The 20,277-nt window shown below is 35.5% G+C and overlaps 3 protein-coding genes and 1 non-coding gene across 4 annotated transcripts; all 4 read right to left on the reverse strand.

Moving 5' to 3' along the window:
* Positions 1-205: 205 nt before the first annotated feature.
* On the reverse strand, positions 206-4,535 carry LOC7456380 (guanine nucleotide-binding protein subunit beta-2). The gene is made up of 6 exons (XM_002313016.4): positions 4,101-4,535; positions 3,896-3,990; positions 2,440-2,864; positions 1,756-2,113; positions 1,073-1,186; positions 206-570 (listed from the first exon to the last, which is right to left on the reverse strand). The coding sequence occupies exons 1-6, from the start codon at positions 4,204-4,206 to the stop codon at positions 535-537; spliced, it is 1,134 nt and encodes a 377-aa protein (XP_002313052.1). The 5' UTR covers positions 4,207-4,535; the 3' UTR covers positions 206-534.
* A 3,435-nt stretch (positions 4,536-7,970) lies between these two features.
* On the reverse strand, positions 7,971-8,042 carry TRNAE-UUC (transfer RNA glutamic acid (anticodon UUC)). Its single transcript has one exon. It is a non-coding gene; the product is annotated as a tRNA-Glu (tRNA).
* A 403-nt stretch (positions 8,043-8,445) lies between these two features.
* On the reverse strand, positions 8,446-13,063 carry LOC7456379 (glucan endo-1,3-beta-glucosidase 7). Its single transcript, XM_006379177.3, has 6 exons — positions 12,847-13,063; positions 12,473-12,765; positions 11,969-12,337; positions 10,103-10,426; positions 9,288-9,567; positions 8,446-8,807 (listed from the first exon to the last, which is right to left on the reverse strand). Exons 1-6 carry the CDS (start codon positions 12,899-12,901, stop codon positions 8,770-8,772), a joined length of 1,359 nt encoding a protein of 452 aa, XP_006379239.1. The 5' UTR covers positions 12,902-13,063; the 3' UTR covers positions 8,446-8,769.
* Positions 13,064-15,400: 2,337 nt separating this feature from the next.
* Positions 15,401-19,592, reverse strand: LOC7456378 (cyclase-associated protein 1). The gene is made up of 10 exons (XM_024608092.2): positions 19,020-19,592; positions 17,915-18,083; positions 17,754-17,818; positions 17,100-17,394; positions 16,869-17,016; positions 16,656-16,765; positions 16,481-16,536; positions 16,323-16,379; positions 16,045-16,188; positions 15,401-15,805 (listed from the first exon to the last, which is right to left on the reverse strand). The coding sequence occupies exons 1-10, from the start codon at positions 19,290-19,292 to the stop codon at positions 15,719-15,721; spliced, it is 1,404 nt and encodes a 467-aa protein (XP_024463860.2). The 5' UTR covers positions 19,293-19,592; the 3' UTR covers positions 15,401-15,718.
* Between the last annotated feature and the right edge of the window lie 685 nt (positions 19,593-20,277).

A 20,277-nucleotide genomic window follows, 5' to 3' on the forward strand; every position in this document is an offset into this window, starting at 1 on the left:
TTGGCCCTCAGGCATCGAGATTATGTAGGCAAATTAACACTAGCGAGGGACATAAGATCATGAAAAAGATTCCATGGATTAAACTAGGCAAAAAATAAACATTAAACAGTACGCAACCACATCCTTGTGTTAGCTAGCACGGAAATGGGAGATGCCGGGCATTAGTTTTGAGGTATGATACAGGAATCTAGGTTGGGGGGGGTGCTTGAAGAAAGCAAAGATTTTTCATTAAATAAAGGTACAGGATACAACAATTGGTAAGCACAAATTAAATAGGTAACTTTGATACCGTAGCCAGATATAACATGAACCGCCACTTTCACCAATTAAGATCAAACCTCGTGCAATTTTTCCATTTCCTCATCAATTTTCACATGAGAATTAAAAGGGACAGCACTGGGATATGGTTTTCAAACCACATTAAGTTGACGAGAATGCAGAGGGATCTACCGCCAGCGCGGTGCATCTGAAAAAGCAATGAGAAGCATGATCCTGGGAGGAAACTAGACAGCTGATTAAAGCCTTTTGCTCGAATCAGATTACCTTCCTATGCCCTCCAAAAGCCCAAATCTGGAGAGGGAGAGAGGGGAGGAGATTTCATCAACTTGAGAGATTTGTAATTAATTCTATGTAACAGAAGATCAAAGTGAAACTGGATAAAATTATGTCTAATAGATGTTACTGAGCACAACACCTCCAACATGCAAAATGCCAGATAAGCGGTAGCATTCTACATAAAGAAGCATCAGTGCAGGCTGAATGGGATCCTATATATAAGTCGATCAATAATTGAATAAAAGGAGCTTTCTTTGGAGCTTAGTTTAGGCAGGACTTCTTGACCCAAGAACTAAGAATAAAAAGTGCTTCATTACCTAGAACAGAACCACTTGGAACAACAAAGCAGACTATAGAAGTTGAGAAGGACAAAACTGGATGGCTAAGATTTTCAATGTCGTGATCAAATGGATCTGTTCTTTGTGGATCTGATATGGAGCTTTTTCCTAGATGTGTCTCAAGCAAATGAGACTGTATCAAAAGAAATTTACAAAGCCATGCTTATATGGAGACTAACCTTTAGGTTTGTATCCCAACTTCCTGTACACAAGGCACTTCCATCAGCTGACAAACCCAAACAGCTGATCCGGCCCTCATGGGAGTTCTGCAAAGATCCCAAGTTCAAAACAACCTGCCATGAAACACAAAAGTAATTGGGGTCAATGGGTGCGATGACATGGCCCACCTCAAAGCTCCCACAACTTATAAACCTTCAAACAACAGCTCAGCAAAAAAGGTTGCATGCAACAAAAGTATAATGTTCAAGCTTTTCTTTCTTAAAGGTTAAAATGATGGGAGTTCTGATACTTCATTTGACACAACTGGGAAAATACAATAGTCACCAACAAAGTGGGGAACACCAGTGCCACTCTTCATATAAGTTTGTTTTCAAGTTTCTTGTCTATCATAAGCATTGCAAGGCTTGAGACCTATGCCTGAGTTAAGGCACGTGCAAATAGGTATCTAAAGCAAAACCCGTGAAACCTCAGAACTCAGCAGTAATAATACACAACCAGGTAACATTAGCAGTTCAACATTCAACTTAAGAAACAAAGGCCAAAGTTAGGGTTGAAAATGCCCCCCAGAGTTCAAATTCCAGCAAATAATATCAATTAACTTGAGCAATGCATGCAAATCCAATTACTCCAAATATGTTTTGATGGTAGCATAATAAACTTAATCCAAAGTGCAAAAGGGTACCTCGGCCAATAGAGTGTCCCACACATAACAATCACCGTTTGAGTATCCCGCAAAGAGAAGTCTTCCTGATATTGAAAATGCAATTGAGGTTACATGTGCGATCTCATTATCACCATGCTGTTGATAGTAAACTTGGAGTTGGTGCCCAGTCCTGACATCAAATAACCTGCAAGTTCCATCATCCGAACCAGTTCCAAATCTATTACCATCTGGAAAGAACTTTACAGCATTAACATCTCCTTCATGCCCATGAAACGTGCGCACAGCTCGACTTGCAACACGGGTGTCCCACAACCGGGCAGTTGAATCGCAGGAACCAGACACAAACATTCTTGAGTTTGATCCACTAATTGAGACACTGCAGGATACAAAATGATATCACAAAGGTCAAACTTCGAAAGTGCTAATTGCTCCCTGACAAAGGAGAAAGTCATAAAAATTGAAAGTAATAATGTAATGCTATAGTAATTTAAATGGCGAAAAAGAAACATCTGCCATATAAGGTTTGATTGTCACAGGATGCACCATATATAACTGCCAACATAGAGTAAATATAGGGTTGTAAAAGAAGGCACTTCAACAAGAGCAGCCGAAGGTTAACTAGGTAGATAGTCCATTGAGTTTGAAGTCAAAAGATAGGCAGATAACAAGGTTAGCTTAATGGAAAATTGGAGAATGCCTTACCTTAGCACATCAGCAGTATGTCCAGACTGAAATTCTCCTCCAAACACAGAAGTTCTCAGGCCTGTTGTAATATCCCACAAAACACATGTCTGGTCACCAGAGCTTGTTATCAGATGAGTATCCTCATCTGGAACATACTGACAAGACGAAACATAACCCTTATGCCCACTAAGCATTCTCGAGACAGTTAGATTCCCATCCTTATCGGTTGGTGAATTCAGGTTAAAAATTGAGCAAACACTATCAAGACCGCCACAAGCAACAGATTGTCCAGCAGGAGAGAAAGCACATGTCATCACCCATGCACAGGGTAGCTTTATGGCATGAGTTTTCTGACTTGTTAGAGCATTCCATACTATTAATCGCCCATCTTGAGATGCACTTACTATTCTATTCTTTTCAGGGGTCCAATCCAATGAATACACCTGCAAATGTGATAGGCATTAAATCTCTATTTATGACATAATTACCCTTTAGTCTGCAGATCTTACGCGTGATATTTGCATTTCACTGCTTCAAAATACCTATGGTAAGAGCCTTCATAATTTCACTCACACCCTGTTCGTTAATAAGGACGAAACATGTAAAAGGGATGAATTTAGAGTAGAAAGGATGGACAACAACCCATCTATCTAGTTGTTGGATAACAAGAGAGGGAGGGACAGAAATCAATCTATCCAAATTGGACAGATTGCAAATTACATGTCAGGAAGGACACACAGGATCCTTCCTTGGGTCTCCATCCACCCAACTAAATGTAGAAAGCATCCCATCCCTCCTCCTCAATCCATCCCTTCTATTTTCCTTTCTAACAAACAGAGTATCAAAAACAATGTTGATGTTCTAATTCTCAACGTTTTCATTAAAGCAATGAATGGTAATTAACGTTTTTGTTGATGCTCTAATTTCCTTCTATTCAGAGAACCTCTCTAACAAACCAAACTATTTGTTTCTTAAGTACTCCATCCACAATAAACATAACCTTTTCTCATTTAACAATAATTCATCCAGAAGAGCATTCATCTCTCTTTCAGAAGCATACCACAGAAAATAACGAGCCAAAGAGTTAGAGTAATAAGAAGTCAGCCAATCTTCACTTGACTTCGTTTTTGGAAGCCAAGGTAAGAATGGTGACCCTTTACTTTCCATAACATTCATACACCTAATTTAGTGGCAGATAACAAATTCTATATAAACCACATCCCATTTGCCCCCAAGAAAACGAAAAAGAAAAAAACAAGTGCCACAGCTTGGTAAATCAGAAAAAAAAACAAGTGACATAGCAAAAAAATTCCTCTGGTAGTTACAGCTACCAAGTACAACATGGCTTCATTTGCCGATTAAATCAAAACCCACAACCCGATTTATTCTTTGTAACTTAAATTTACAATCATTAAGAAGCGGCAAAACAAATTAACAATAGAAACAAATTATATAAAAAAAAAATGATTATTACCTTGCCAGTGTGTCCTTGAAGAATCCTGCAACAAACCAGATCGGTGGGCCCAAAACTCACCGGATTCCTCCCTTGCGCCCTCGCATGTCCCGCAACTGCAGCAGACCATAACAACTTCAATCAGATCCATTTCCAAAACTACACTTTTTTTTATATCTTTCTTTCGAAGAGAAAAGAAAAGAAAGAAAATTGAAATAATAATTACTATCTGTATCAAGTAAAAGAAGGCGTTTCTGCTTCAATCGTTCTCCCAAAGAATTCACTGTCTCAGTCGCCGCCACGTGGCGTTCCTTTAGCTCCGAAACAGACATTACTGTCTTCAATTTCACAAGTAAAAAAGAAAAAGAAAAAATGAACTAAAAAGCACTGTCCATCAAATTATATTATTTTTCTTTTTCTAAGCCCTAGTCGTAATAGTGATCATGAATCATGATTCGAGAAAGAGATATTTAAAAGATTCAATGATTTAAGAGAGAGAGGTAGAATTGAAAAGGTGGAATATTTTGTTTAGCTTAGGAGGAAGTGGAGGTGGTAATGGACTGAGACTGCAATTCATGGTTTTTTGCTGCAGAGGTCTGCAGAGCAGAGACAGGGGAACAGAGGGAGAGGGAGAGAGGTAAAGTTAAGGTAAAGGCTGACTGAAGGCGCCGGGCTCCACTTTTCCTCTTATCTTACGTGTCGTGCTATTTGATTTTTTTGGGAAACTTCAATTTAACTCCTAATGTATATTTCTATTACCAGTTAAGTCTCAGATCTTTTGATTTTATCATTTTTACTTCGATTGTAATAGATTTTAGAAAATATCATCCCTCCACTTCTCTAGTAATTATTATGTATTGGATTAAAATTTTATTAAAATTGTATTAAAATTTTGTAATTACTTCAATGTTGAGAAATTAATATGTATTAAATAGAGGTAAATATACATAGGATTCACATGTGAATTATATCAAAAATTTATAATTATCGATTATGGATGTACCACTTCTCTAGTAAACTTCAATATTAAGATATAATTACCATTTAGATAGAGATATTTAAAATATATATACACACACATAATGTTTCAAGATCTAAAATATACAACTAAAAAGTTATTTAGTCTATAGAATAGTAGTTAATTAATATATTTAAGTGCTTAGATTTTATCTTTTCAATCTAAAAAATTATAGGATAATATTAGAAACTTGAACATCTACAAAAACAGTTATAATCTAAGAAATTCAAAGACTCTCTATGATAAAGTTAATGTATTTATAAGAAATGTATAAAACAATTTAAGACAGTAAATGATGATTTATTATATTTTTTTATACTTATTTCTTGGATTTGACTAAATATTAAATTCAAATTCTCTAAATCTAGTATGTTTATCAGACTCATATTACCTCGAGTTTTCCTAATAACTAAACTTATCTCATTTAAATTTTTTTTTAAAATAAAAGTCTTAACCAAAAATTAACTCATCACATACAAATCACACGTGGATTGTATTAAGATTTTATAATTACCAATTATGGATGGATACAAGGGTGACTTTAGTCTGGTATCAATTACATTTGGAAAACAAATGATAAAATGAAAAGCCTTGGGACTGCTAATAATGAGTTGATATAACAAGGACTGAGCTGATGTTTCTCCACTGTTTTTCTATTTCGATGAGTTTTTTTTTTTTAAAAAAAAAAAAAAAAAAAACATCAAGCGTATGATCTGGTCCCAGGTCCCACAGAGAAAAAGGCTTCGCTTATGTTTGATATTCATTATTCCCATCCTTGCTGTCCTCTTTTCACAGCAGTCAATGCATGGGAGTAAAAATGAAAGATATACCTCACAGGTAGGTAATGTATCAGCTATATGTTTGATATTTTTTAATTATATTTTTTAAGATGCACTCTCAATTTGATAAACTCGTATTTTTTCATGATTTCTTAAAGACTTGAAAAATTAAACTGGACCAGGGGCCTGGGCTACCTTGTATGCCGTACCAAATTTCTTCTCCTATAAAAAAATGCCTCAATGATGATAGAATTTTTAAAAAGACAAAAAAAATAAAATTGGCTATTAACATGATTTTATCTGATAACTTCGATTGATTTAATATAAAAAAAATAGATAATAGATAATATTAGATAAATTAAAAAAATTAGCTCGAGTTAACTCATTACATATGACCCAATAATACACGAGATCAAGATAATCTTATGAAAATAAAAAATTAAAAAAATAATGAAATTTAATCCTCAGCAAACTCAGTATTAAATAATAAAAGAAATAGTTGTGAAAAAAAATATAAGTTAATTCAGACTAACTTTTTAAATTCATGAACCGGGTCCTGGTGTTGGATTTCCCATAGAAGACAAACCCGAAAAAACTATGAAGTCAAAATCCCGATCAACAAAATGTTAAGGGGTGAAATTGAGAAAGAAAGTTATAGTAAAAAAATGATAAATAAAAAAATAAAATAAATAGCAATCAAGATAATAAAAATCAAGTTTGTTATGAAAATAAATTGAAATAAAATGTTGAAGGATGAAAATACAAAACAAATTCAATTAATAAAATGATCAAAAACAAAATAAACAGTTGTCAAAAGAATGATGATTTAACATAACAGATAAAAAATCAAAAGCGGGTAGAATTGAAAAACAGTTTTAATTTTATAAACTATTTCAAATAAAGTAAATAATAATAAAAAAAACATGGACTAAATCTAAAACAAAAACAAATTAAAGGGTTGTTTTTGAAAATTTAGATATATATATATATATATATATATATATATATATATATATATATATATATATATATATATATAAAAACAAAAAGACCTTTGAATGCGAGTTACTAGGTTTTTCTCACTGTTTCTTTGTTTTTAACTGTGAGAATTTTGAAAGATTTACTTCAGTTGGAAAACAACATTAAAGATCTATTTTGAGTGTAAGATAGAATCTCAAATCATGAAAGTAAACAACCTTGTTCATGTCTTGTTTTTAGTTTCTGATAATGTATGCACGCATGCCATGAACGCAACAGCTGGCACGCAATAACATCAGATAAATGACTGGATCAAGTTAATTTAATCATCAAAATATTTCTCTCATCAGTAAATGAGTAAAGTGTTCGGTTTATGGAAACCAGCCGAACGACAAATACAAGTGATGACACAACAACTCACGCGTGTAATGACGCAAAAAGAAAAGAAAAAAGAAAAAGAAAAAGAAAAGAGAGGAGGAGATAATCCCTCGATCGGTGCACAGGATAGAAACCAACGTGGACACAAAAATGGTTGAGCCCAGAAGTCAAAATATGTAATAAATCTCTTTTCTGTGAAGATCCAATCCAATCATAAAAGAACAGGTGGCAGCCACTTATTTTCAAATGATGGACTGTAGGAAGGGCTGCCGCCATTTTTTGCATAGACAATTCCTACAAGGGGTTGACGTGGTCAAGAGGAGAACGGAGAATGGGTCAGATATTGACGGACCGTTGAGAGTTTTTTCTACCCTTGATTTGAACTTTTAAGCTTTGGTATCATAAACTCCCTTTCAAAAATCAAAATAGTAATACTATAATATAATGCAAGGCTAAGGGCAGTAGACCTTAAAATCAAAATAATATTATTGTGTTTGGAATTACTGTAGTAATTATTTTTAAAAATATTTTTTTATTTGAAAGATATTAAAATAATATATATTTTTTTAAAATTTATTTTTGATATTAATGTATTAAAACAATCTAGTATCATAAAAAAAACTAGTTTAAAATAAATAAAATACTTATTGAATAAAAAATACAAACATAGCATTTCAGGAGAACCAGTCTTCGGAACACCAGTTGAATAATGCCAGAAAAAAAATTATGATAAATGAAGAACAGTAGACGAATCATTGCTCAAGGAAATAATGATAATAACCTCCTTTTCTTTTTATTCACACACACACACACACACATATATATATATATATATATATACATAAACCTCATCATTTTCACAGCTAAATCGTTAGTGTTCGCAAGGAAATAATAAGGAAAAAAAAATAGAGAGAGCCGATTTATTCTATTCTAAAAATAAAAATTCCGTTGCCGGGAATCGAACCCGGGTCTCCTGGGTGAAAGCCAGATATCCTAACCGCTGGACGACAACGGATGTTTTATCTTCCTGTCCTATTACAAAGCTTATTAATAAATATATGTTAACTTGTCAAATGTCTAAAATACGCAAACTCAGATTTATGGGACTCGGTCCACAAAACTGAAGGGCTCTGTTCTGTTTCAAAAAATATGGGACTCGGTCCACAAAATTGGTGAAATAAAATTGGTGAAAAGTGTAGACTGATACATATAATCCAAAGTTGCCTTGACAAAACCATGTGGGAAACGAAATCCAGATCCTCTTACGGAATATCAAGGAAATCATGTAATTATATTCAAGTTTGCGTTGATCATTGAGATAAAAAAAAGGATCAAGCAGAGACATTTTCTTCACAAAAACTTGTGGGCTCATAATTATGTCAGATAAATAACGACAGGGAGAGAGGAAAAAGGGCAACTTGCAAGATTTGAAGTTTGAGCCTTGTAAATTAGAAAATGGCATGACTGCCACTTTAAGCCTTGTCTATAACAGATGTACATGATTGGATATTTGAAACATGGTACCAGAAACCACGTGACAGTTTATAAAGTTCCTCTAAACATAATTGCACTTCATGGCATACTTCCTGCTACCTTAACAGCATCAGTCCAATGAAAATGGACAGCGAGAAAGACAGATCTAAATCAATGCTTCCAAATTGAAGGAGGAAGCCTTTACAATCGCAGATTCAAATTAAAACCATCAAGGTACAGTACCAAAATGAAACCTGCTCTTGATTTTTTCAAGTGCTCCCACCAGGGTAGGTGCAGCCATTGTAACCTACAATTAGAGAGAGAAGCACATTCATAAGCATATGGCAATGATACCAAGACAGAGACTATAAACCACAAAAGATTAAAACTTTGGGTGATGTGGGGACCTAAAGCCATAAAGAAGGCAAAAAATTCAAAAGCTAATATTGTTTTATATTCTTAATTCATCAGTAGCCACAAAAACCAAAAGCTATTGTTCTTTTTACATTTCTAATCACATACTAATATGGAGCTAATTCAACGAGGAGAATATCACCTTTTTTTTTTGTTAAAGTATAACTCATGATAACAAGAGCTGGCACCTAATGGTTCCTAGAGTAGTTATTCATTTATGTGTTGTAGAAAGAATTGCTTTATGACACAAAGCAACTTTAAGTAAGAAGATGCTCAAATAGGAACCGTGATGTGGTAATTTCTAATGTCAACAATTGCATAAATTTTGTATACATGAAAGGAAATAGAGTTGGAGTTAAAATGGAAATTTTACTGGGATTTTTGGATGTGAGTGTAGCCGTTTCTGAGAAATCACAGTTCCATGGACTCTTTGCAGAAGCCTGGAAGTAGAGATTAATGGCATAAGCAGCATGTGATGCCAGAGTATCTGGTATGAAACAGGCACCTCCTGGTTGAATGGGGCCGCAATCTATGCCTTGGCCACAGGCATAGTCGAGACTTGCCTGCAATTGAGCCTCAGAAGCACCAGTTTTCGGCACGCACCAGCCTACTGTTGCTGGCTTTGGTGATGAAGTTACTGGAGTCGATGGAGTCTGAGGAAAGACCAAATGGTGGATTTTACAAATCGCAAATCAATAATATCAAACTAGCTGCATTTAAGCAATGCATTCCCTATAACTGTCTTTCTGCATTTAAGATGCAAATGCAAAAATGAGCTCAACGCTTGATGCATACAACTTCCTGCAATAAATTGTGAAAATCTGATAATAAATCTTCAAAACACCCTGATACCAAATTCTCAATTAAGAACAAATAGAATGGAACATCACAGCCAACAAATTTGAACTCCCCTTCAACATTTCTACCAATCCTCGTCACTTCTAGCGAAAGTCAATTTTAAATGCTTTCTTCTCCCTTCTTATAATCATGTAAACCGGAAATTACCAACACATGTCATGCTTTAGGCCTAAGCCTGGTTAGATCTTGAGCATCCTAGTATACATGTAAACTCCTCTATTGAGTGATAATTGCAGGTTACTTTGTGTCACCATGACCACAGCCTACAAAGAAGATTGCCAAGAAGAAACATTCTTAAAGCGTTGAAGGAAAAGAAGGTACGGTCCTTACCAAGCTACTCTTTGAAAGACCAATATCATATGTCATTGAAAGGTCAGGCTTGAAAAGCCCAAACGATCGTTCCGAAGCAGGACCAGGTTTCAAGTCCTCATCATAAAGGGCGAAGATATATGTATCTACAGATTTTCCAGGCATTAGTGGGGTTCCAACCATTGATCTAAGGCGAGAAATCAAATTGCCATTATAAGCCCTTGCATTCTCAACGCTTGGCCCAACCTCGTTGCTGTCACCTTTGTAAGGCCACCCTGTCTCAGCAACCAAAATCTCAATGTCATTGAATCCCATAGCATTTAAGGCCGACCGTACAGCATCAACCTGCAATTCATTTTCCAGGCCAATAATTAAATAACATCAATCTAATGAACCAAAGACTTGATCATTAGAGGCTTAAGCTTCCTCTTGATGAATTATAAGAAGTATGAACCTCTGTATCAGTATAGGAAGTGTACTCCTACATGCGTACTATGTAGTCATAATTCAAACACTAGCAAACTCCATGCCTGGCCCTTAGTAAATGCAAAAACTACAATGGCTGATTATGATTATGATGTTCACACATGGTGGTCCCCAACCAATCAAAGTAACCAATATTTTCTACGGTCCAATTTCTACATCAACAATAATTCAAATCTCGGAAGGATTTGAGCATAAATTATAGCAATGGCCAGCCTGTCATGAGGCACAATGAGTCACATCCCAGTGCCCGATCTATCCTTTCAGGGAAAAAGGAAGGGCATATAATAGAGGAGAGAATTATCTGCAAATGCTTTTTCATGAAGTCCTTGAACAAATGCACTTGCTTTCTAAGTCTCTTTAACCAAATATTATTAATTTGACTTGTAAAAGTTAACACACTACACTACCATTTAAACAGGAATTCTATAGCAATGGTTCATCCAAGCCCAAAACACACCCACAATCGTACGATGCAATACTCTTGCAAATATCAACAAGATGACGTGTACATGTAAATAATCAGCATGCAGATTGAGGTTAATCCATGGAAAATGAACTCTATCCTTGATCATCTCAAGCAAATTTTTGTTACATTGATGGAGCTTTCATCCCTCCATTCTGTGCAACCCACATGGCAAGCTTTCAATAATTTGGCACTTAAAGTAACTGCACTAAAAAAAAACACAACCTTAACTGATCCCAAGTGATCGAAATTGCTGGAGACCTTTTGTAAAGGCTGAAGGCATAAAGTTGACATAGGTACAGAGAACCTAATTCCCCATGTCAATGTCGTGCCTTCGTGACCAGAGAAGACAAAACATCTACGCTACGCTATATCGCTAATGTATGCCACAAGCTTGTCCCGTACTCCTTTGCTTATTGACCTCACAATCTCACATGTCAATGTGTCATTTACTCACTGGGCCTCTACAACGCCCAACTGATTACGAATTAATCATCGAGGTCTGTTGATCACTATACTATTGCGACAGCCTCGTCTGGACCAACCATCCATTGATCCGTCATGACCCTTCTTTTAGTATTGTGTTTCAAAGTTTTTTACATTTTTGAATTGTTTTGATATATTAATATAAAAAATAATTTCTTAAAAATTAAAAAATATTATTTTAAAAAAATTAAAAATAAAAAAATATTAAAAAAAAACTATTATTACATTTTCAGGTATCTTCTGAAGCTAGTATGGAAACATGCTCGTAAAGTGTTTTCCATAAAGTTGTTTTTTTTTCTTCAAGTTATTATTATTATACTTTAAAAAATCAACACAATATTAACTACATTTGTGCTTAGCCACTACGTGTAAGGCACGCACGGCCAAGATTGAATCACACCAGCATGTCATCAACTGTTCAAAGTAATCAGTAAGAACCTGAATGTGCTTACCTGAGCATCAAACATGTTCATGTACTTCATCCCATTACCCGAGTCAACTCGTCCCGAGTTGGGTTGAAACAAGCAAAAAGCCAGAGTCTCCGGTCTTGGGTCGCTCTGGTAAGCAAAAAAGGGGTACGGATTAACGGCAATGGGTGAACCATTGTCCTTTTGGAACTGCAATAACCCTTTCATAGTGTCTTGATAAGCCGGGCTAAACAAACCCGAAGAAGGCGGGTCGGACTGAGACAGTATGGCCATGGAATGCACCGTGGAGACCTTGACCTTGCCGCCGAGGGAGGCAGAGCTAAGTGCTTTTTGCATATTTTGCATCGCTGGTAAAAGCTGAGAGATCAGGTTTTGATCGTTCGATAACAATACCTGTCAAAATCAACACCCTCCATAACTTAGCCCACTTGAAATATAATGTCAGGACTATACAATTCTGATAATTACATTCACAGTGTGTAAGAAAATCAGCAATTAAAAATCGTAGAAGTGTTCATATCGCATTACCTCGTTACCAACTGTGATGAGAATGATCTTGCTAGAAGGGTAAGCTAAAACATTCGAGTTAACCCACTGAGTCGCAAAATTGGGATCTGAAGCTAAAGCAGGGATGTCTCCATTAGCAGCACCAATAACTATCCCAATTCCAGTATCTGCCAGTGCTTTAATAATTGCTGGATCAGCACCATAGAGCCTAACTTTCTGTACACCCGTAGATTGTAGGAGCTTCGCTGTGGCTGATGGTGGGGGTAAGTTATCAGCCACTTGACCATAATTGATCCCAATAAAAGACTGTGAACCTGTAACAAAAACCAAAATCAAGCTGTGAACCTCTTAATTTTATGTCTTTTAAGGCCAAAAAAATCAAAATTTGAACTCACTAGCGAAGTTGAAAGATTGAAGGAGATAGAGAAGGATGAGGATTGAAAACGCCATTTTTGGTATTGTATGTGTGGTCGTGGGGATATCAATTATTCTCAAGGGATGGGAATGGAAGGGACAAAGAAATGGAGGGGAAGGCGAGTGAAGTAGAGAAGAATGGAGTTTAACGGTTAAAAAAGTTTGCAACTTTTTTTTTATATATGAGTGTAGCTGTTTCGATTCTGCTGTGTGTGGAATTCAACTAAAGGTAGCTGGATGACCTCGTGGAATGGGACCCTGTCTTTTGGTTTTTTTTATTACCTCATAGCTTGTGTTAGTGACTCAGTTTGAAGAGGCAACATGGGATCTAAAAAACGGGTCGGCTCAAAGAGTCTGAAAATCCAAGTTCCCGTCGGCAAGAAATGAGTGAAACATACATAGTTTTTTTTTTAAAGAAAAAATACTATCGTGGACAAATTTTCTTTTACAAAATACGTGTAAAAAATTTACTTATAAAAATAACACAATTTATTAAAAATAATATATATAACAAGTGCAACTTTTAAATTTATAAAAATAACATTGTCATTTCAATCTAAATATTACACGTGATACACGTGTAATTTTTAAATTTATAAAAATTGATTTAAAAGTTACACATGTCTCGTCTATATAAATAACAATAAATTTTATTATTTTTACAAAAAGGTTTTTATTCATGATATTTTAAAAAACAATTGCTGCGATGCTGATTTCAAAAAAAGCTCGGGAAATCAATACATGAATTTGAAATTTCTTAAAATTAAAATATCTTCTTGTGTGTGTTTGATAGTTTCGTAGAATAATTCACATGACTTCAAGTACTAAAATTCTACTTTAAATTTCGGATGCTGATTGGCAATTGCCACCGGAACGTCTTTTCTAAATCATTCCAATGTTTTAATGTTTCTTCATTCATACGTTTAATCTGTGGTTAAAAATACAAGTCTTCGTCATCAGGTTAGCGTGAGAACCGTATTCCGCGTCAAGACGATGATTGGCACAAGTCTAGTCTAGTACCGAGCTGAAAACAACGGTCACTAGTCGCGTGGGGATATATATACAGTGTTCACAGGCTAGATATTTGGATAGTATTTAATATTGTGTTAACAGTATTTTTTATTTAAAAATATATTAAAATAATATTTTATTATTATTATTTTTAATATCAGCAAAATAATTTAAAAATACTAAAAAAATAATAATAAAATTCAAATTTTATGAAAAGTATGTTGGACCATAGAAACAAAACGATCTCTTAGTGTGTTTGAAAATATAATATGGTTGAGTGTTGTATTTTTTTATATATACAACTTATTTTATACACAAAAGTCCACCATTAAAAGCAAATTTTACATATTTTTCAATTTTTTTATATATAAATCCCACGTAAAAAAGCTACAGCCCATTTAGATTGAGTTTTTCCACAAGAAGAAACAAAGTTATCGTCAACGAACATATAATCAAGATGGATGTATTCTTAATTTTTAAAATATTTAAACAATCCAACATGACTTGTACTCCAGTGAAGAACTAAACATGGAAAAAGGTAGCCATCTTCGGCCGACCTCAGCTACCACAACCTTCCCAGTGTAGAAAGTTGATTTTTACGTCACCCGGCCTTTCAAAAAGTAACGTTCAAATTGCAAGACCAGCTAGTGCAAAGGCACTAGCTAATTGACCCTCCCGAGTCAAATTTACTAGAGACCATTAGGATGGGGTTAAAGCTGAATTTTGCTCCTCTTGTATCCATCACCCACCTCCGATCTGGTTGGATATGATCAGATGAAAGACTTTCTCTGCTAGGCGAATGATCCACTGGATTTATTTATTTTTAATAAATTTTACAAAAATAAAATATAAGCACCCTCATACATTAATCATAAAATAAAATAGTCTAAATTTCAAATATATACACAAAACAATATCATACAATAAGAATAAAATTTATACATTAAATTGAAGAATAAAAAATCACATCCTTCCGTATCCGACTCTGGTCAAACCATAAGGATTATTTTACCTGGTTGATTGACAAACCACATAAAATCATGGAATGGATTGAGTAAAACTGCCATCCCTATTTCTAACTTACAATGAACTAATATGGAGATAAAACTGCAATACCAGCATCGAGACCATCGTAGCTCAATGATACTCTTCAAACCCAGGTTGTCTCAAATTCGAATCCCACTGTTATCAATTCATTGATAATCTCAAAACCATTTTCTTTTTCAAAAAAATAAAAAAATGGTACTAACCGAATACACCTCAGCTTCTACCTCCCGGAGTTGGTTGTCGGATCAACTGCTTAATAAAGCTAAAAGGCCCAGGCTAAAAGATAAACCAGGATTGAATTTAACAGCTCTTGCTGGGCAACATCTATTACATGCAATCAACGTGTTTATGTCTCAGTAGGCTGTTTTAACTTTCTGAATTCAATGACGATTTTCAGGATGGCGCCGGCCTCAGTTTATCAGCAGAAGATAGATAAGGGATAGAATTATGAAAAGGAAAAAAAAAAAAAAAACAGGCTTTGACAACGCAAAATGATGCAGCAACTCGTTCTCATTACAACACAACGGCAATTACAAGAACTTTGCAACACGACAGGCACTAAGAGGCAAACTCTGCAAATAAAAATCACGCAGAAAATTCCAAAAGTGTGATATACCCAAGCAACAAAGAAGGGCATAAACAGCAGACACTCTATCATGTGTCACAATCATGTATTGACATCAAATCGAATCAAAGGGGAAAAAAAATGCATTGAAGCGACCCCTAGCCATCCAAGAAATTAAATAAATAAAATAGAAAAGTAGAAACCAGCATCGGCAACAGGAACTCGACCCATTACCCTCCAGAGTGGGAGACGGGAGTGGTTTCAAACTGGCCATCCTTGAATGCATGAATGAACTGCTGTGGCAAAGCATGCTCCGCCTACAAATGAAGACATGGTAAGCCATTTCTAAGGAAATTACAAAGCAAAAATCTTCAAAAGTACAACAAAAGGGATTTGATTGTGATTTGAGCTGGCTATTAAGAGAGAGAAGGATTTGAGCATTACGACCTCCACCCAACCCAAAGAGAAAGACAAGAAAAGCAACATACACAACAGCGACGAACAAAATCTTTGTAGTCAAACATAGAAGGAACAAATCTAAAAGTTGGAAACATACCAAATCACCACCAGGCTCTGCACCAGGTACCAATACGTTGATCTCACTAGATTTAGCAGTAGTAATAGATGCCCCCAAGGAATCCTTGCTTAAATATAATTGACAGCCTCCCGTGTTGTCCACTGAAATTGTTGGGGCAGAACCCTAGAGCAGGGAACAAATTTGGTAGATGTAACTTTAGATCATGCTTGTATTCCATAAACTAAGCATCAATAACTATACATGTCCAATTACCAAAACAGTAATGACAAAGCCAAACATAATTTGAAATAACATACCTGGCATTGCACCTCAACACCAGTGCAATTCACAATCTCACAAGCAGCCACCACATCCTGTTTATCCAATAAAACAAACATTCAACTCAAAAGGTGTAATGGTACCACGGAGCAGAAAACCATATTTGCATGTTTCTTTCAGACTTTCTCATACTAACCGTGAATACAACCCCCATCTTGGTGCATTTGTCAATTGTTATATTGTTAACTTTGCCTGCAAATAGTGAGAGCCAAAATAAGCTGCTTGTGGCTTTCTAAACAGGAAAATAACATTGAGTAATATTTGTAAATGGATGGCGTGCATTTATACATTCTCACAGATTAAAACTTTACCTTGAATCTGCAAAACTGAATCTTTGCATCCAAAAACATATACAGACTGTTTTGCATCACAGTCATCAATTACTAAATTCTTTTTTCCAATTTGATTCTCGACGACCCACCTGCAAGAAGATGCAACCAAAGAGATAATATATGAATCACACCCCATGCTAGCCTGATGCTTTAATTTAAAATCAAATCATTTTGAAAATGATAGACACTTACTTACGACCCATTTGAAGCTCTAGCTTTGGAGGCCCTGCCTTGGAGAAAGAAGGTGCACTAGCGCGGCCTCCTTTTTCAGTAACAGCAACAACACCAGTTCTATCAGCACGGTTCTTTGTCTTCATATCATCTGTGACCTTTTTAAGACCTGGGAAGAAAGAAACCAAAATCGATGAACTACGATATCCTTTGCTGAGGACCTTTTTTTTAGAAGGTGAAGAAAAAGACTACCTGTAGTCACAGACTTCCCAGAACTAATTTCTTGGAAAACAGCAGCCATCCCTTCTTTTGGCTTTGATGATGAAGGCTGAGAAGATTCAGAACTGAAGAGAGAAGCTGGTGGAGGAGGTGGAGGTGCAGGAGCTTTTGATGGAGCAGAGGCCGTTGCTTTGCCAGTAGTGCTCCAAACTGGGCCCAGGGGATAATGACTCTTAACATAGTCCCTCAAACCTGGTAAATATAGATCCTTCAAGGCCTTGGCCCATTCAACATGGTTTGGGTCTTTGCTTTTGTACTGTACAAGAATCTGAATTTTACAGCGCAAAAAGTTTGCAAAAATCAATGTAGTTTCCTCGCTCACTAAATAACTTGTTTTCATGTGCAATTAGATAATGTGGGTACAGAGCAGTTCAATGCAGATATCAAACACCAAAATAAGAATGCAAGGGTCTACAGATTAATGACTTGGATAAAAGTCATGTGGCATAGTCAAAATAAAATAAAGAGAAAAAACAATGCAGGTTTGGGGGCTAATTCTGCTCCATAAACATCCTCTTCAAGCTACCAGTTCTGTTTTCTTCCTACAGCTAACAGTAATGAAGAGCATCTCTACTTTGTTGCAGTTCCCTATAGTGAGATGCAAGGATCCAGCAAATCATAAAGTACCTTGTTACTGTAAAACTCAGCCATTTGCCAACTTTCTTCCACATGCGCAATAGGCATGCTCATACCTCAAATAAGAAAAAAGCAGTATCAGGAAATAAAAAAAAAAGAGATAAAGAACTACATGCTACTAGAATGTAGAAGTAACTACAAAATGCCCTTACCACAATCCTTTCCAGTGTAAGCAATCCAAGCTAAAGCTGTGAGACTATCAGCAGCTGCCTTCAAGTGGTTAAAGAAATCAGATCTCCTTCCCTCTGTCATCGCATTTGCTTTGATGATCACTTCATTCAATGGCTTGAGAAATTCAGCCAATCCTGCAAGATCAGGTTTCTGCACAAATAGAACAAGTCATTCAACATCACCAAATTTCAATTTCTACAGTGGAAATGATACTGCCAATGAAATCAAAAGTAGACAACCCTCCCCTATCCAATCTTTTGTACCCTTCACTACTTCTATAGTAACCCGTTTTTTTTATTCCCTCTTCAAGTTCTCTTTCAATGCTTACATCATCAACAACATTAACCAACATAGAACAATGATAACATACAGAAATCTATGTCCATGTCACACCTCTAAAGAAGTACAATCACATAAGGATCTTGTCTCCCTAATTATGATATACTTTTCTTATTCAATATTCTAGCACATTATCATGCAACAATAGCCATTCTAAGTTAGAGTTTGTCAACGAAACACTATTTCAGAGAAGACACTTTGCACAAATCTAAAATTACCAGTGATTTCTCAAATAATTTCTTACCAACCGAAATATCCATGCTTTCTCGTATCATTTCAAGTTCTAATTACAAGGGGAGAAGGCCATTCTCATCAAATCTTTCATTCGAAAGAAAATATTTACGGGGAACTAAATAAAACCGATTTGTCAAACTACATTTTATTATGAGACTAAATCAGACTTCACTCAACGCCCATCCATAACAAATCAAAATGTACCGGATCATGCAAACAGTTAAAACTACAAAATCTATATATGATTAAACCATCCCAGCAAAATATTAACAAATCCCTCTAGAGACGGTTAAAAAAACTCAAATCAGCCAAAACCACCTAAATCAAACTATAATTCTTTCACTTCACGAGCTATCTAATACAACGAATCACGATCAAATTCAAGCTACATAATCACTTCAAACTCAATATTGTCCTTCTATCATTAAAGCCAAAAAAACCACATACATTTTAATGGCGCCAACTTCTTAAGTTAAAACTAAAACCTCCAAAACATAATAAATAAATCAGTACCCGAGTTTGCTTGATTTTGATGAGAAGTTCCTTTTGTACATTAAGAGCTTGTTCTAGAATCCTCGTGACTTCTAAAACTTGCCCTCCAATCTTTTCCGCGGCACTCGAAACCCTAACAAAGAATGTCCCAATGAAATCATCAAACGCCACAATCGACGGATCCGTCGCCGCGGAATCATCTCCGCCACTCAAAGCCACACCTCCACTCCTCAAAGACAGCGCTTCCAATCGCGCCACCGCTGATTCTAGCCTCTCTATCAGTTTCTCCTCCATCGCCCCCTCCCAATCCCTCTCTTTCTCTCTCTAAAAACCCGATAAGGTTTCTCTCCGCAAAACGGTGTAGTTTTGCTTCAGATAGTAGATCTGGCGGGGAAGCTTGTGGATGCTTTATGCGTGTAATCAATGAGAGAATGTTCTCTCTCTATTGTTTCCTTTTCCGTAATTAGGCACCGAAAGGCACAAAAAGGAAAGAAAAGAAGAAGGTGGCGATGGTAATTTTGGAGTTTCTGGCGGGTTTTTCCATAGTGACACGTGTTAGTTTCAGAGTGAAACTTGGCTGATTTAACGTCGTGAGAACGAACAACTGCTAGGTGGCTACTTGTGAATTATGACGACTTCACTATTTGTTGCAGAAGATTAAATACAAATGTACGTGAAAACCAGTGTTATATTTTAAATTCGGTGATGAAGTCGTGGTTAATTAAAGCGGGGGAGACGGGAGTGTGGGTCAAGGATAGGAGATTCGTGTGATTGATAGCCCCCGATTAACCCTCATTGCCCAAATTATTTGAAGAGCATTCAGCATAATTGAAATTAATTCTGAACTTTCTTATAATTTTTTATTACAATTATTTAATTTGTTCAACAGTTAATTTTAGAGAAAAATTTAATAAAAATAATTAGTACAAATCAATGAAGTGAATAGATTCATTAATTAAGCACCTTTTATAATTTTTGTGTGTTTGTTGTTGTGGTTAATGATATTTTTAAAAAATATATTAAAATAATTTTTTTAAATTTTTTCATTGACATTAACGCATCAATATATTAAAAAATAATAAATATAATACTTTTTAAATGAAATATAATTTTATAACGAATAAAAAAATAAAAGCTATCATAAAAGGAGAGTTTTGATACGCGTTAGACGCAGGACATGAATAAAAACATCATCATTGTTGCTTTGCTAGAATAGGTTCCTCCACTCATACTCCACTTCAGAGAACCATTGATTTCCTTCGTGTCTCGAGAGGGGATA

The sequence above is a fragment of the Populus trichocarpa genome, chromosome 9, assembly GCF_000002775.5.
Source record: "Populus trichocarpa isolate Nisqually-1 chromosome 9, P.trichocarpa_v4.1, whole genome shotgun sequence".
In the NCBI taxonomy this organism is placed as follows: Eukaryota; Viridiplantae; Streptophyta; class Magnoliopsida; order Malpighiales; family Salicaceae; genus Populus; species Populus trichocarpa.